This window comes from Saccostrea cucullata, unplaced genomic scaffold (genome assembly GCF_032062105.1).
Source record: "Saccostrea cucullata isolate Sc308-1 unplaced genomic scaffold, CSIRO_AGI_Scuc_v1 ctg7, whole genome shotgun sequence".
Lineage (NCBI taxonomy): Eukaryota > Metazoa > Mollusca > Bivalvia > Ostreida > Ostreidae > Saccostrea > Saccostrea cuccullata.
In genome coordinates this window covers 757-17,222 of record NW_026935080.1, presented here as the reverse complement: position 1 = coordinate 17,222, position 16,466 = coordinate 757, and the positions used below count along the sequence as shown (strand labels likewise).

Here is a 16,466-nt window from a genome sequence, read left to right as displayed (position 1 = left end):
GTCACATGTACAAGCCCATTTTTCACTCATTGTCCAATCATAATGTTTGTTAAAGCTAACGGAAATGCGTAATATTTGTGTCTAAGACCCTCATTGGCTAAGGTGCACGTGCTCATAAAATCATTCGGGGTCTCTCGGATTTTCTAGTAAGACAGAGCGGGATTATTCAAAAAAGATTATTTTTTAATAAAGAATAAAATTATGTTCATGCTTTCGAGAAGGAAGTTGTATTTTTTCTACATGTGTATTCATTTGTAATACTCTGATTTTATCCAGAGATTTCTGCAAAGCTAAAACTATTTTCTAGCTTGTGCATATCCATTCTAGACTCAAATCTAATAAAAAAAACAAGAGGCCCAGGGGCCACATTGCTCACCTGAGCAATTGGCTAAAAAAACACAGATCAGATCAGAACTGAAAGTAAACTGGGGGGGGGGGGGGGGGGCAATGTGAAACCCCCGGGGGGTCATGATTTGAACAAACTTGAATCTACACTACCTGAGGATGATTCCCTATAAATATAACGAAGCCTGGCTTTGAAGTACTTGAAAAGAAGATTTTAAAAGGTTTTTCCTATATATTCCCAAGTAAAACTTTGATCGGCCATTTTGGCCCCATCCTACCCCCGGGGGTCATGATTTGAACAAACTTGAATCTACACTACCTGAGGATGATTCCACATGAGTTTCATCTTTCCTGGCCCAGTGGTTCTTGAGAAGAAGCTTTTTAAAGATTTTTCCAATATATTTCTATGTAAAACTTTGGCCATTTTGGCCCAACCCTTCCCCCGGGGTCATGATTTGAACAAACTTGAATCTACACTACCTGAGGATGATTCCACATGAGTTTCATCTTTCCTGACCCGAAGGTTCTTGAGGAGAAGATTTTTAAAGATTTTCCCTATATATTCCTATGTAAAACTTTGATCGGCCATTTTGGCCCCACCCTACCTCCGGGGGTCATGATTTGAACAAATTTGAATCTACACTACCTGAGGATGATCCCACATGAGTTTGTCTTTCCTGGCCCAGTTATACTTGAGAAGAAGATTTTTCCTATATATTCCTATGTAAAACTTTGATCTGCCATTTTGGCCCCACCCTTCCCCCGGGGGTCATGATTTGAACAAACTTGAATCTACACTACCTGAGAATGATCCCAAAAAGTTTATTTTTTTTTTATAAAGAAGATTTTTAAAGATTTTTCCTATATATTCCTATGTAAAACTTTCGGCCATTTTGGAAGTTGGGGGTATTTTTTCTACAAACTGTGTATCTACACTACCTGAGGATGATCCCACATGAGTTTCATCTTTCCTGGCCCAGTGGTTCTTGAGAAGAAGGTGAAAATGTGAAAAGTTTACGACGACAACAACAACAACAACGACAACGACGACAGACAACGGACAAATTTTGATCAGAAAAGCTCACTTGAGCCTTCGGCTCAGGTGAGCTAAAAATATGTCAAGCTGTAAAATGTTTTGCAAATAATCAGGGGCGTAGCAACAGGGGGGGGGGGGGGGGTGGGGGGGCCTTGCCCCCCCCCCACTTTTTTTCCCAACCTTACTTATACTATAGGAAATGTTAATTGAAAGCCTGGTTGCCCCCCCCCCCCCTTCACTTTTAGTGATTAACCGAAAATGTAGTATTAAAATTGGTACTGAAAGTAGTTGACACTGAGAAAAAGTTTACCTACTTGTATACCTGACTATACATGTATGCTCATATTTTAAAATGACTAATTATGGAGAATACTGTGGGTAACATAAAACATTTGACTACTTTTTTTGGGGTGGGGTGGGGGAGCACTTGTGCACCTGCTCTGATATAAATGGCATGTCAAAAGAAAAGAATGTGCTAAAATTTCAAGCATCTGCAATGAGTAGTTGCAGAACAAGAGGCCCATGGGCCACATCGCTCACCTGAGCACTGTGGCTAGGAGAAAAGTAGAAATTGGTTTATTATTGAAAAGTTTAAATCTAAAAGTAAACCTTTGACCAGTTATGGTTTTGCCAAAAGATTTTTAAAGAATTTTCCTATATATTTCTATGTAAAATTTTGGTCCAGTTATGGCAAACTTTGTTATATAAATATGATCAATTATGGCTTTGTTATTCTTGAGAAGAAGGTTTTTAAAGAATTTTCCTATATATTTCTATGTAAAATTTTGGTCGGCCATTGTGGCCCCACCCTACCCCAAGGGTCATGATTTGAACAAACTTGAATTGACACTACCTGAAGATGCTGCCATATAAATATGATCAATTATGGCTTTGTTATTCTTGAGAAGAAGATTTTTAAAGAATTTTCCTATATATTTCTTTGTAAAATTTTGGTCGGCCATTGTGGCCCCGCCCTACCCCCGGGGGTCATGATTTGAACAAACTTGAATTTACTTTACCTGAGGATGCTTCCATATAAATATGATCAATTATGGCTTTGTTATTCTTGAGAAGAAGATTTTTAAAGAATTTTCCTATATATTTCTATGTAAAATTTTGGTCGGCCATTGTGGCCCCGCCCTACCCCCGGGGGTCATGATTTGAACAAACTTGAATCTACACTACCTGAGGATGCTTCCATATAAATATGATCAATTATGGCTATGTTATTCTTGAGAAGAAGATTTTTAAAAAATTTTCCTATATATTTCTATGTAAAATTTTGGTCGGCCATTGTGGCCCCACCCTACCCCCTGGGGTCATGATTTGAACAAACTTGAATCTACACTACCTGAGGATGTTTCCCTATAAGTTTCATCTTTCCTGGCACAGTGGTTCTTGAGAAGATTTTTAAAAGATACCACCAAATATTCATCAATTCCAAATTATCTCCCCTTGAATAAGGGCATGGCCCTTCATTTGAACAAACTTGAATCCCCTTCACCCAAGGATGCTTTGTGGCAAGTTTGGTTGAAATTGGCCCAGCGGTTCTTGAGAAGAAGTCGAAAATGTGAAAAGTTTACAGACAGACGGACACCGGACAAAATGTGATCAGAAAAGCTAACTTGAGCCTTCGACTCAGGTGAGCTAAAAAAATGCGATTGTGCAAAAATTTGTTAGACAGACACACACACAAGGGTAAAGCAGTGACTGATAGGGGTATAATTATATTCAGTACTTTTAATTGAATTCAAAGTGAGACATCATACAAACTAAAATATCTAAATTATGTAAGAAGTTAGTCAATTTGTATCAATGGATGTTGATTCAATATCTAGAAATCTATTTAACATGGTGGTAATGCCAGTATATACATGTATACCAATTCAAATTCAACATCCCTGGAGCATACAATTCAATAGTATACCATACATATAATTGATTAAAAAAGAAAGGAGATAAATAATTGAATCGCTTTATTTCAATGATGGACATACATGTAGTATGCATATATAGCACTATGATTTTTTGTTTCACATTTCACACATTGTGTTCATCATTTTCTTGAGTACACTATGCACATCCTGGAGACCAACTTTGATGAAAATAAACATAAACTGAAAAATAGCAAAACAAAATCATTACAAAGCAAGACTTAACAGTCTCAGTTTCTTTTTTTAAATACAGATTGGTTGACAGGATAAAAGTGTACTTCCAATGTTCAAAAAATATACACACTCGAGATATACAAATCGATCAAAGTCCTTTAACTGTGTTTGTTTAACAGCAGAAACTAAGAACGGGCCTTAAAGGTCTTCAACCAAATAAATACTTTGTATTAAATCAAAATATATTCATCTTTATAGTGCTTATTTTGTAGCATTTTATTACAAGCAAGTGTACTTATAACATAGAAATCTGAAGTAAATCTAAATCAAAGCAATTGAAAACATCTTATACATGTACAAATAACAGACCTTTGTGAAAACACTCTAGAGTAAGATTTGGCCTGCACACTGTAAAATCTCTCAACAGTACAATCCAAATTTCTTGGAAGTTTATAACTAAAATTTAAAATCTTTCAAAACACATGGAGAAAATTTGTTAGCATGATCTGAACCCCGAATCTCAACAAAATAATTAGCAAAAAAAAAAAAAGGAAAACAAAATTATGAAACTCATGTATGTATGTAAAAAGTGAAATCATAAAAAAAAAAGTGTTGTTCTGAAGCTGATAATTTAAAGATGAAACAGACATCAGCCATAACATAGCTACACACTTGATTGGACAGCTCGGAGTCGTGTGATTTCACTTTAGAATTGTGTCGTCTATTTCATCCAATGGTGGCTCAGGTTGTTTACAGAGTTTGTTTAGGGATTTTGTAACCACATCACTCAAAGACTCTCTCATTCCAACATCCAGTTCTGCAAGTGTTTGCTGCAAAAGGTCCAACAAAGGTTGAATCAGAGAAAACATCTAATAACTTACTGCAGTACCAATTTTGAAAATTTAAATTTATATCACATGGTACACAAAATAAATAATTTTCCTATTTAACAATTAAAACCAATTAAAAGATGCACTTTCAGTCATTCTGTCATGGAAATAAAACAGTATTTTAACAAAACACAGTTACTTCCCATTTCCTTCAATAAGCTTGCTTACATTGAGGAGAGTATCCCCCTTTCTGAGTTTAAGCACTGAGATGAGGGCATATTCACTGCTGGACTTGACCATCGTGTTCTTCTCTTTGGTGCCCATTACTAGGGCCGGGACGAGGACTTTAATGGCCGACATCGGGAGGGGCGTGTCATCACTGGCTATCAGGGAGGAGACCTGGGTAACCAACAGCTTAATGTCATTGGAGTCCTTCTTTAATCCCTGTAAATAAAAGGCAAATTTTTAATTTGTTTTATTTGTTGAACATGTATATCAAAATCAGGTTTTGAACAGGTACTTGCGAAGTCACAATAATCCATGAAACAAGTGCATATAAACTAAAATCAACAACTGAAAGCAACAGTTTATGATAAAATTGAATTCTAAAAATCTTCATGGTAAGAATTAATTTAATTTTTATTTCAGAATATTTCTTCATCATTTATGTAACCTCTGACTATGAATAGAATATATTTCTTTTTACCCATTAAAACCATCCCTACATACTGGATATCTGTAAGTTTACCTTGATGAGCAGACTGACTAGTTCAGTGTCAACATCAGATGACTTGGTTTGATACAACAAGGCATATCCTAACCCTCTCAACCCACTCTGACACAGAGGTACCTGTAAATCAATGAACAGTCAGCTAGTTATGTCAAACAATTCTGCTAGGCCAAACTTATGTAACTTCTTCCTGTTTTTCCCATTATCTCTTTATTTAAAAAATAAAATGAACAAAGCTACTGTTTATATATGAATGAAGGAGTAAAAGAGACCTTGTCTGAGTCAACAAGTCCCGACAGACACTTGACAATGCTGGATTGGAAGGTGGAGGTCCAGATCTTTGGTGCGGCTTCCTTGAGGGCCACCGCTAACGCCTGACTTCTCCCATGTCTCAGTGTCCAGTCAGCGCCACTCTCAGCGGTATCTAATTTACAAAAAAAATAAAATTCACCATAACAGGCTAAAATCAATTCAAAAACAGGGTCTCCATTACAATATCTCCAAAATATCTCCAACCACAATGTCGGGAAAAGTTTTGAATATTCAAAACTAAAGAAATACACATGTCTATCAATGCTACAATTGAACTTCAGTTATCTAAAGAATATTAGAGATAAGTCACCCTGAGTTGATTCTATTTACAATTTTTGTTTGAGTTCTTACTATAAAAATCTTGAACAATCAGATATCTTAAGTCTTTATTAATCTCATAGAGTTCAAAAAATACCAAGGGTTATCTTATGTTTACTGACCTAATAACTGTTGAATCATGAGTTCAGTCAATTCTTCCTCTGGCAAGATTTTACACATAGATCCCACACAGCCCGAGGTTGCAGTTCGAGTGGATTCCTCCTGCACTCCCAGCATTCCTACTAAAGTTCCCATAATTCCCTTTCTGGAAGCATCAGACATTTTCTCTCCTGCTCCACAGATACAAAACCTCAGGGCCTGAAGCATGGTGTCCCTACAGAGAAAAATATCAATGACCGTTTTGGTTCAAAATTTAATTTGTGAAATACTCTTTGTCATTGCCATTGCATTGAAAGTGTTAAACCTGCCAAATCCAATCTTGCATGATCAGCTTATAAATACATGTATTATACAGGTATATTTTTGCAGAATACACTGCTGTTCAGCTTCAACATAACTTAAAAAGTGATAACTGAAAATTTTCTGATACAGCATTTTCATTTTTACATGTAGAAAGGCTAAACACTTTCCATATATTATATGTGGGTATGAACATATGATTTTGTGAATAAAGAAATTATAAGTCCCTACTTATGACACTATAAATAAGATAACAGCTAGCAGGTATCTGGATTAAGTATAGACTTCCACTGACTTGACACTCTGGTCTGAAGCATTCTTTACAGCTGAGTGAAGTTCTGTGAACAGTGGGTCCACCCTTGTATGAATAACCGTCAGTTTCCCTAACGCGGACGCTGACTTGAGGCGGACCTGTCGCTGGGGGTCATTCAGGGCTTTCAAGAACGTGGTCTGTAGCTGTGGTAAAAACGGCTTCAGCTGCACACCAACCTAAAATATTCAATTAAAAATGTAAACAGTTTAAAAAAAGTGTTCAAACAATATTAGTGACCAACAAAGTTAGCGATTTTACTTAAAAAGTGGCCAATTACTTTTAGCGTAGTTAATTATTGGCAATTTTAGAGATAACTTTCTTTTTTTGTTTAGAATATTCATGGTTGAATTTTTAAAAATACTTAATTTTTGCAATACTAAAACCATTGCTAATAATGCCAAAATTAGATGATTGCTAAATATTCTGGGATCCAAAATATTTTTAAATCTAGAAAATTCATTTCATTGGTAAACTTTCACACTAAAAAAAGAACCTGTTGAGAAGATTTACAAACCTTAGCCAGGAGTAGAGTCAGAGTTTCGAGAACAGCCACCTTCACTTGCCAGGTAAACCTGTCACCAAGGATACGAATGAGAGGACCTGTGATGTTGACTACGGATGGTTTAAGTGCTTCTGCACTGGTGATATTTATTAATTCTCCTAATCCATCAGCTGCTTGAGCCTTCATTTCCTGAGAGCCATTCAAAATGCCCTCTCTGAAGATTGGCAACACTGGTGCAATTCCCTAAAAATAAATTTCTGTAAATATCATTTAAACTAAGGCAATCACAAATCAGCATTAATCTTTTAAATCTTTCAAGTTTTGCCTTTGACATTCATTTATTTGAAATATATGGATTAGATACTAATTAAAAACATTTGAGGTGCAGTCAGTATACACTCTTGACTAGACTGATGTTCAATAGAAGAGTCTTATTAGGTGAGAGATTGAACATATTCCTACTATGATAATTAATGAGTAACCTGCGTTAACCGAGGTTGTTACAGGTCTGCAAAGAATTGCCCGAACAAGGTCAATTCGGGCTGTCAAGGTCATGAGCATGCGAAGAGTGTCTACTTGTTCTTAAAATTTACAGTTGACAAAGTGTTATAGTTGCTTTTAAGTAAAAGATAATTTACTTCAAAATCTTGAACACTTAAAGAAAAGTTCTATTGAATATTACAAATATAATGTATAATAAACATAACAGTATAAAATAAAATATGAAAATTAAATTTTAAAACAAAAATAAAATAAATTTAATATAAATATTTGTTTTTTCATCAAAGGGAGAGTACTCGCTCAACACACTTCAAATAGCTATAGCTTCATTGCAAAGAAGGATAACTCTAAGTACAGAAATACCTTCTTTGGCAAGCTAAATCCAGGTAATTCCTTTCCTTTGTAGTCTGACATTGCATATCTAACAGCTTGTCTGACATCTGCGATGTGTTGAAACATTTCTGTGGCATCAATTTTCTAAAAATAAAATAAAAAACAAAAATTTACATCATTCTGCCAAAAAATTGACAGTCACTGAGAGATTAAGTATACAACATTAGTACATCTTGATGGGTTTTTATTTTCCTAATATCTACTCTTTGCAATAATTATAAAACCCAAACAATCAATAATAAGCATTATTCCCCTTTTCTCTATTTTAATTATCTTTAAATTAAAAACAAAATGAAAATAGTACATTGCTTATCTGCAGACAATGTACTTTCTACAGGGGACTTCTTAAAAAAAAAAAATGTATTAAAATAAATTTTGCTTATTGCTCACACAGAAAAGAACAAAAATCCATTGAGAAATGAGAAATTTATAAAATTAAGTCTTTCTTTTCCATCGTTCAAAAGTTTAACCCTAATATTTTTTCAATCAAAAAAATTTCCATTATAGAAAATGCATAATTTTTAATTTGCCACCTTCGTGACTGCATTGAGACAATCCCAGGCTGCATGTAACACTCTATCTGAGGACCTCGTAAACAGAGCGATCAGTCCGCGGAACAACTGGGGGAGATAATCTGAGTAATCAGCGCTGGATTTCTCACAGAAGGTATGGAGGATGACGACGGCGCTCCAGCACTCGCTGTTAGTGGGGGATTGGGAGGCACTAAGAAGTTCCTGCATAATCGTTCTCACGCCCACGTCATCAGTCACCGACAATACTACCGTACGACAGTAACCTATCTCCTGCAAAAACAGATGAAACAGAATTATCAAATTGGGAAATGAATTTGTTAACCTCAATTATGATAAAACAGTCAAGTTACGAGTATACATTTCTAAAACCACAATTTGAAAGAAATCTGTAAAAAAAAATTTATTTTAAAAACTCCAAATAAAATGTATTTACAAACATAATGAGGAACAAAAGTTTTCTAGAAGAAAGAATAAGATACCTCTGCTTCCTCTGGAGTGTCCATTTTACCACTAAGAGATGACAAAAGAGCTGGCAGGATTTTGGACAGATGTCTGGTCAAGGCATCGCCAGCCACTGACGACAGGAACGATAAAGCTCGAGTATTTACCGGAGGCGCTGTTAACTGGAAATGGATAAAACAATTTAATTAAATCAGTATGTTTATTTTTCCTAGATATGCATAATCTGGATGACCGTTTAAAGGGAAATAACTCTGAAAGAAACTGTTTGTAAGTTAATGTTTGCTAGAGTTGTCTTTCTTTAAAATGCATTATGACAACAAAAATGGCACAAAATTTAAAGTATATTTTGTGGTATTTAACCCGAATCAAAATCAAGAAAAGAATTTTTATGATATGAAAACTTCTGCTGTAATACATTTGTCTATAGGCTGAAAAATAAAAGTTGAATTTGCAAAAGTATATAAAAACACTTTGTTTAAAATCATTTGTTAAATCCCACTATAAATACGCATATTACTACATTACTTCATTGTGTGGTGGTAATGCTTGCTTACTGGGTGACACACAAGAGTGGATCTCTCACTCATTAACACCCAGGGGAAGGTCTGAGACTGAGGCCATACAACCTCCTAGCAGGGGGCCCTCGTAAAGGAGGGGTGGGGAAACCAGAAAAAGGTTCTCCCAGGCACTGCATGAGAAACCTTCGTGTGGATGCTATAGTGCCTGGTGCAGGATTGGAAATTCCCATGGTCAGCTACATAAGTATGATTAGCAAGGTGGCAAGGGCCATAACTCAATTCAGACTACTCTACTTCCACACAAACTTTTTTCATTACAATACTATACAGTATGTATCTTACAATATTAAACTGGCAGTTTTAGTAATTACCTGTGGAACAAGATATGGCAGGACCACTCTACTCTTCACAGTCATTACTTGTTTCAACCCATCTAAAGCTGAATCTGACTTTTCTTCATCATCCTGTAAAAATTTATTACATGTATTTCTCTGATGCCAATTTTGGAACACAGAATTATTCTTCAGCTCTCTAAAAGTTGACACAAGATGCAATTACCAGCATACATGCATGCCAAATAAATTGAGCTGGGGTAAAGCAACATACCAGCTGTTTAAGAAGGAGAGGCAGGATTTCATCCAGAGCCCTTTGGCCGATGTTGGAGTGGAGATTGTCGAATGTTTCTGCTGCTGCCTCCCTGACTTCTGGTAACTCATCAGTCAATGCTCTCCTGACTGTGGGCACCAAACTGTCAGCATACACCGAGACCTAGCACAGACAAAGAAAAAAATTAATTCATTTATTAATTGTTTCCCAATCAAAAGATTCAACTAAGAGAAACACAAAATTATTTCTTAATATAAAAACTTTTTTCTATTTAATACTACGACAGTGAATCTTTAAATTCCAGAATGATGATCTATTCAAATGTAAGTCTTTTGAAAGACCCTATCTTAAGATGTGGGAACATAAATATTGTTTTGTCTATGTGGTCACTTACATGCTCCCTGCTGGTGGCCTTCATGATTTCGGACAGTCCGATACAGACTCCCTGTCTCTGGTCCGCTCGGTCCGAGTCCAGACCTTTCTCCAGGATCGGGATTATCTCAGGCAGGACTCGCTCGCCTAACTTCTTCACCAGGTCACCCAGTGTACGAGCTGCCACCTAACATACAAATAAAATTGATAACACAAATTAGGACAGAAATTCAGTTTATTAATTTGTGTACTGTGAAATCACATATTTTTGTGGGGTTTAATTTTCGTTGTTTTCAAGGTATGGTCAATCCACAAATTCATGACCACCACCAAATATATTATTATTATTAAAAAAATTTGTTAAAGCGCTCAATTTTACATATAGTATGCAATCATTGGCGCTGTACAAACAATAGAATATATACATATGATAAAAAACAATGCATATGTTAAAATATCAAATAAAGTCTAAATGATCACTGGCTGTTTAAATAAAATATACTAGTGTTCACAATTAAATGTTATTTAAAAGCACATGTGTAGTAGAACGCCTTGAGATGTCGTTTAAAAATACAGAAATCAGTTAACATTCGAACGTTTGTTGGCAACTCATTCCAAATCGAAGGTCCAGCTACCGCGAAAGACCTAGAGGCAAAAGTTTTGCGTCTTATGGACGGGACGTTCAATGTTTTCGCTGCAGGATTTACGGATCGAATGCCATATGATGATGTTCGTAAACTGAGCATTTCTTTAAGATACTGTGGGCTGTCACTGACGTTAATGCACTTGAAGACAATGCATGCAAGTTTGAATTTAATGCGGTAGTGTACCGGTAGCCAGTGTAGTCGTTTGAGTGCTTCAGTAGAACTATCCGTAGACCTCAGCTTCAACACAAGCTTTGCAGCACGATTTTGCAACAACTATAGTCTTTTAATGGTACACTCTGGCAATCCGTACAAGACACTATTTGCATAATCTAAATGACTAGTGACAAGGGACTGTACAATTTGTTTACACGAATCATCACTAAGATATTGGCGAATTTGTTTAATCAAGTACAAATTCAATGAAATTGTTTTGCATTTTTCACTGACAAATTTTTTGAAAGTTAAATTTTCGTCCAGATAACATCCAAGATATTTGATACAAGGAGATGAATTAACATCCGTATCCACTACATTAAGGGAAATGGAAGATGATAGAGATAACATCTGTTGACTGCCAAATAGTACAAATTCAGTTTTACTAGGGTTAAGTTTTAGTTTATTCAGATTCACCCAGTCATTGATAGTAACCAATACTTTTTCTAAATTTGTTGTTACATGTTTCTCATCAGCGAAAATCTTCGGATTAAAACTGTCGTATGCAGAGTGGTCATCTGCGTAACCTAATAATGACACACCTGAATCTTTGATGTAATGTTGTAGCGTACTCGTGTACACGGTATATAACACAGGTCCGCATATGCTGCCTTGCAGCACCGAGAAGTCCAGACATCTAGGCTGTGACTTAGACGTGTTGATATGCACTTCAGCTTTCCTGAACGAAAGGTATGATTGAAACCAATGAAGAGCCACTTCAGATACTCCGAAAGTAGTTTCTAACACGTTGCTAAGTATGGCATGGTCGACTGTGTCGAATGCAGCAGAGAGATCCAATGCGACTAAGGCAGTAACTTCCTGTTTTTCCATTTTCCACAGAATGTCTGATGACAGTTTCAGGAGAGCTGTTTTGGTACTGAACCCTCTTCTATATGCACTTTGATAGCTAGGTAGTAATCTGTTTGATTCCAGATATTTCATAAATTGGTTCAGAGCACATTTTTCCACAATTTTTGATATAAAACTTAAATTACTTACAGGACGGTAGTTTTTCAAAATCACATCTAAACCACTTTTTTTTAACAGGGGTCGAACTATAGCAGTTTTCCATTCATTAGCGAATAAACCAGATGTTAGTGATTTATTAACTATGAAAACAATTGTTGGCAATAACACATCAGAAAATTGTTTGATTAATTTTGACGGGATTGGGTCAGTTGGGCAGGTAGTGGGCTTTGAACTTTTAATCACACGTAAAACATCCTCATCTGAAACTGGAACAAAGGTATTAAACTCTTTTTAAACTACATTTAAGTCCGAGGTTTGGGTCAAATTTTTCAAAATCATCTAAACTGTTGCGAATGGCTAAAATTTTATCCATAAAGAAGGACTGAATTCCTCCGCCAGTGATGCATCACTGGCGTTAAGCGGCATAGGATTGCAGTTTTTTCTGCCAATCAATCCAAATATTAATTTATACATTTTTGAAGAACCATTTCCACATTCGGCTATGTTGGAGTTAATATATTGATACCTGTTGTATCTGAGATTTTTCCTGTAGGCTCGTTTAGCACATCGGAAGGCGTGGTCATTATCCAGGGTCTTGTTTCCTCTCCATTTTCGTTCCGCTGACCTGCAACGTGTTTTAAGAAGACGCGATTCTTCTGTAAACTATGGTAGGGAAGGTCGAATAGTGACAATTTTCTCTTTTTCCGGAGCATGTTTATCTAAAATATTTCTGAGTTCTGAATTGTAAAACTTTGCTGTATCTTCTAAATTTTCATATTTGGTGGCACTTTCGTTGAATTGGATTAGATCCGCCTGAAATTGCATTTCATCTATGTCCTTTAGTTTTCTAACTTTTCTGATTTCCCTTGTTACCTTAGGCTTAGGAAGAGATATATATGTATGAATGAAACAGTGGTCACTTATCTGAAAATTTTCGGTCGGTTCGGACAACACTATTTTGTCGTTTTTTCATATCATGATCAGATCAAGTATGTTTCCAGATCGATGCGTTTGGCAGTTGACAAGTTGCACTAAACCCATGTCATTGCACATTTCATTTAGAGCGATCGTGTCTAAGTCATTAGTTTTATTATAATGAATGTTAAAGTCTCCTGTAATTATAACCGTGCGATGGGTTGACAATATTTCTTCAAGAAAGGGTGTAAATTCGTCAAAGAATTTCGCCGTAGACATTGGATGGGCTTTCGAGTATGGGGGACGATATACAACCAAAATATGTATAGTCGTGGAATTAAAAACTAGTTCAAACAAAGAGTGTTCGAATGAATCTTTTTGAAAAGAGTCAGAAATATAAAATTTCAAATGCATTACTACTCAACACTTCTCCAACCACGAAATCCAATCCCCACAAATCAATAATTCTTTTCTCAAACATCAAAAATTTGCTCTTACAAAAATCTGTAATTTTACAGTATACTCAAATGAAAATTCTATAAAACAAAATCACATGCTTAGCATTTTCAAACCCTTGTCTTACCTGTCTTTTGTCATGACTAGTGCTGGCCAGACAGCCTAGGAGGAGAGAGAAAAGTGTGGGGAGGATCTCCTTGAGAGTCATGGGAGTGTGGGCCACAATGATCTTCCACACATGAAGGGCCGATTGACGGACCAGGAGGGCAGTGTCAGAACGCCCCATATACAGCCCTGCCAACACTCTGTCACGTCTCTCACGACCCAGGGCTCTCAGGATGACCTACACAAAAAAAAAGAAAAGTATTCAAGACTTCTCCATAATAGATATGGGAAAATACTTCTAGATAATGTTCTGTGAATTTTCTCCTGTGACAGCTAAGTTTAATTTACTGACCTTCTGAGAGTTTTCAGTTCCAAAGTTATCATCATCGTGAGCTGTCTCTGTAGACATCTTACCCGACACACCTGACAGAAGAATAAAATCAACACATCACCATCAATAAATAATCAACATCAACCCTCAAACATAAAAACATTCAATTGGCCCAGATTTGTAGGTTCTCAATCCTTCTTTATCTAAGGCCTACCTGAGATCTTGTAAAGTAGATCTCCCAGCAGCTGGACCGAGCTAAATCTGATTCTCCAGTTGTCATCAAACAAGCCTTTCTCTAGCTCGGGTAACAGTAACTCTATGGCTGTGTCAGCGTACAGATTAATGATTCTCTGGCCCGCTCTCAGAGACGTGTCCCTCACATACTCAGACTCATCGGCCAAAGCCTGGAATTTATAAAACTTTCCTAGTTAAATCTGTTTTAATCGATAATCGTTGATAAAAGAACATAGAAATATCTATTCTGACATAAACAGAGTCTAAAATAAATAAAGGAAAAAGCTGCCATTTTGACATCAAAGTATGACAGAAATTTTTTAAAAGAAAGTTTAACATTCAAGAAGATGAAGCCAACTTCCATCAAGACACAGACCAAATTAACAATGTATTTAAATACTCAGTATTCTTTCATCCTTGAAACATAACTTCTTTTTACCTTTCATCACAACCGTACCTTTAGAATAGAAGGAATAATGGGTCCAATGTAGTCCAGGAAGTCTTTCTCAAACACAGCTGGGAGATAAATATAGAGCATGATGTAACCGTCCCTGACATGGGAGGGGATGTCATTCCTCTCCGCGGTCTGGATAATCCCAGGCATCAGGCGATGGAGCTCCTGTACACCCAGTCCCCCTATCACCTCACTCAATCCTGCAATCATATTGCAACATCAGAGTTAATTCAACTTTGTTGACTTAATTTTTTAAAAACCTTTTCTTGCCCAAAGAACCAAAGAAAATGTAAATTTAGAGCATTTTGTGTATGAGTGCAAGATCAGAAACACAATGCATTACAGATGCAATGTACACATAATGCATAAATTTTACAATAAAGTCACCTTGGGCAGCTCCAGATCTATCCACAGAGCTTTGTTCACACTTCAACGTCTCCATCAGCCAGTTCAGCAGCTCGTCAAACTTAGCTCCTCCCATTCCCTTCACCATAGCACCGAGGGCGCGAGAGGACACTGTCCTCACCTCCGGTACGGGGTCAAGTAAGGACTGCTTCAGACCAGGTATCACCTTCTCTATGTAAGGATCCAAGTCCTGTAATGGAGTTTGATCAGTTTGTAGAAATATGAATCTATCATCCAGTATCTTACACATCCAATAGATTCAATTTTTCATAGATTAAAAAAAATAGATACATGAATATAAGTTTTACAACAGATCATAATTTTGAAAAGATTTTACTTAAAATATTGCAGGGCTTAAAAAATATGAAGAAGGCAACAATAACAGAAATTTACAGTTATGAACAACATATGATTTGATTTTAATCAGAAAATTTCAGCATCGAAATAGAAAATATGAAAACTGACGTCATCTTTTCCTCGTGTAATTTTTAGAAAATGCTCTGATCTGCAATGAAAATACATGCATTTTATCTGGCTTCATGCCAATGATCCAGGCTTCATCTGAAATGCTCTTTGCACTGTCCTTTTTTCAACACCCCACAGGCCCATGTAAAGATTTTTAAAGCTTTTACCGGTACTTTACATTGTCTACCAAATAGTTTATATAAAAATTGCTCTTTAATTACCTTTTGATCTGTCAGAGAGTACATGTTTCCTATAATCTGAGCTGCCATTTTTCTGGTCTCTGTATTTCTGTCCTGGAATGCCCTCTCCACTACTGGCATGATAAGAGCCAGGGAGGGGGCATCAATAAAGTGGACAAACTTAGTCTCCAGCAGGGTCTGTAGACAGACTAGGGTCTTCTTGGCCGGTTCCTGTAGAGCATCCAGTAACACCGGTACGATGGCTGAAAAAATTTAAGTTTCATAATGTCTACTAATACCCTTCAAATTACTTTTTTTTTTAACAAGAGTATTTGTTTCTGCATAGTGCCAACAATATACAGGACAATCTTTAAAAAATCACAAGCATGTATTTTGATTTCATTCTTTGGCAGTTTTTAAATAATCAAAGATTTTAAAATTGCCTTAATCTACTACAATGTATACAGAGCATAAAAATGTTTAAAATCCAAATTAAGCATCTTTGATACTTTGGAATAGACCTATATAAAAACTTAAAACTAGTTCTTCATCATAAAAATGTAATTAAAATCCAGCATCTGAAGCAAGATTGAGAGTTTTCATCCCTTGATGCATCATTTGTGCAACTTTAGTTTATATAAGCCTTATAGTTTCTTGGTGATAGACCTGCACTCATAACTTTTACGAGGTCTATTATCTGGAAAATGTATGTAGAATTCAGCATCTGAAGCAAGTCCATTAGTGTGCATCCTAAGATGTATCATCCATGCAAGTTTGTTCAACATAGAGCTCAA

At 36.1% G+C, this 16,466-nt stretch overlaps 1 protein-coding gene across 1 annotated transcript; it reads right to left on the bottom strand.

Annotated features, from left to right (window-relative positions):
- Positions 1-3,342: 3,342 nt before the first annotated feature.
- LOC134241838 (stalled ribosome sensor GCN1-like) lies at positions 3,343-15,935 on the bottom strand (the record flags this gene model as incomplete). The annotated part of the gene is made up of 19 exons (XM_062723865.1): positions 3,343-4,319; positions 4,548-4,763; positions 5,068-5,169; positions 5,322-5,473; positions 5,802-6,013; positions 6,395-6,588; positions 6,927-7,157; positions 7,779-7,892; positions 8,342-8,611; positions 8,821-8,964; positions 9,693-9,785; positions 9,928-10,089; positions 10,322-10,486; positions 13,627-13,842; positions 13,957-14,027; positions 14,150-14,339; positions 14,627-14,823; positions 15,011-15,218; positions 15,715-15,935. Coding segments are annotated over 19 exons (3,287 nt in total), but the record flags the coding sequence as incomplete, so codon positions are not given.
- Between the last annotated feature and the right edge of the window lie 531 nt (positions 15,936-16,466).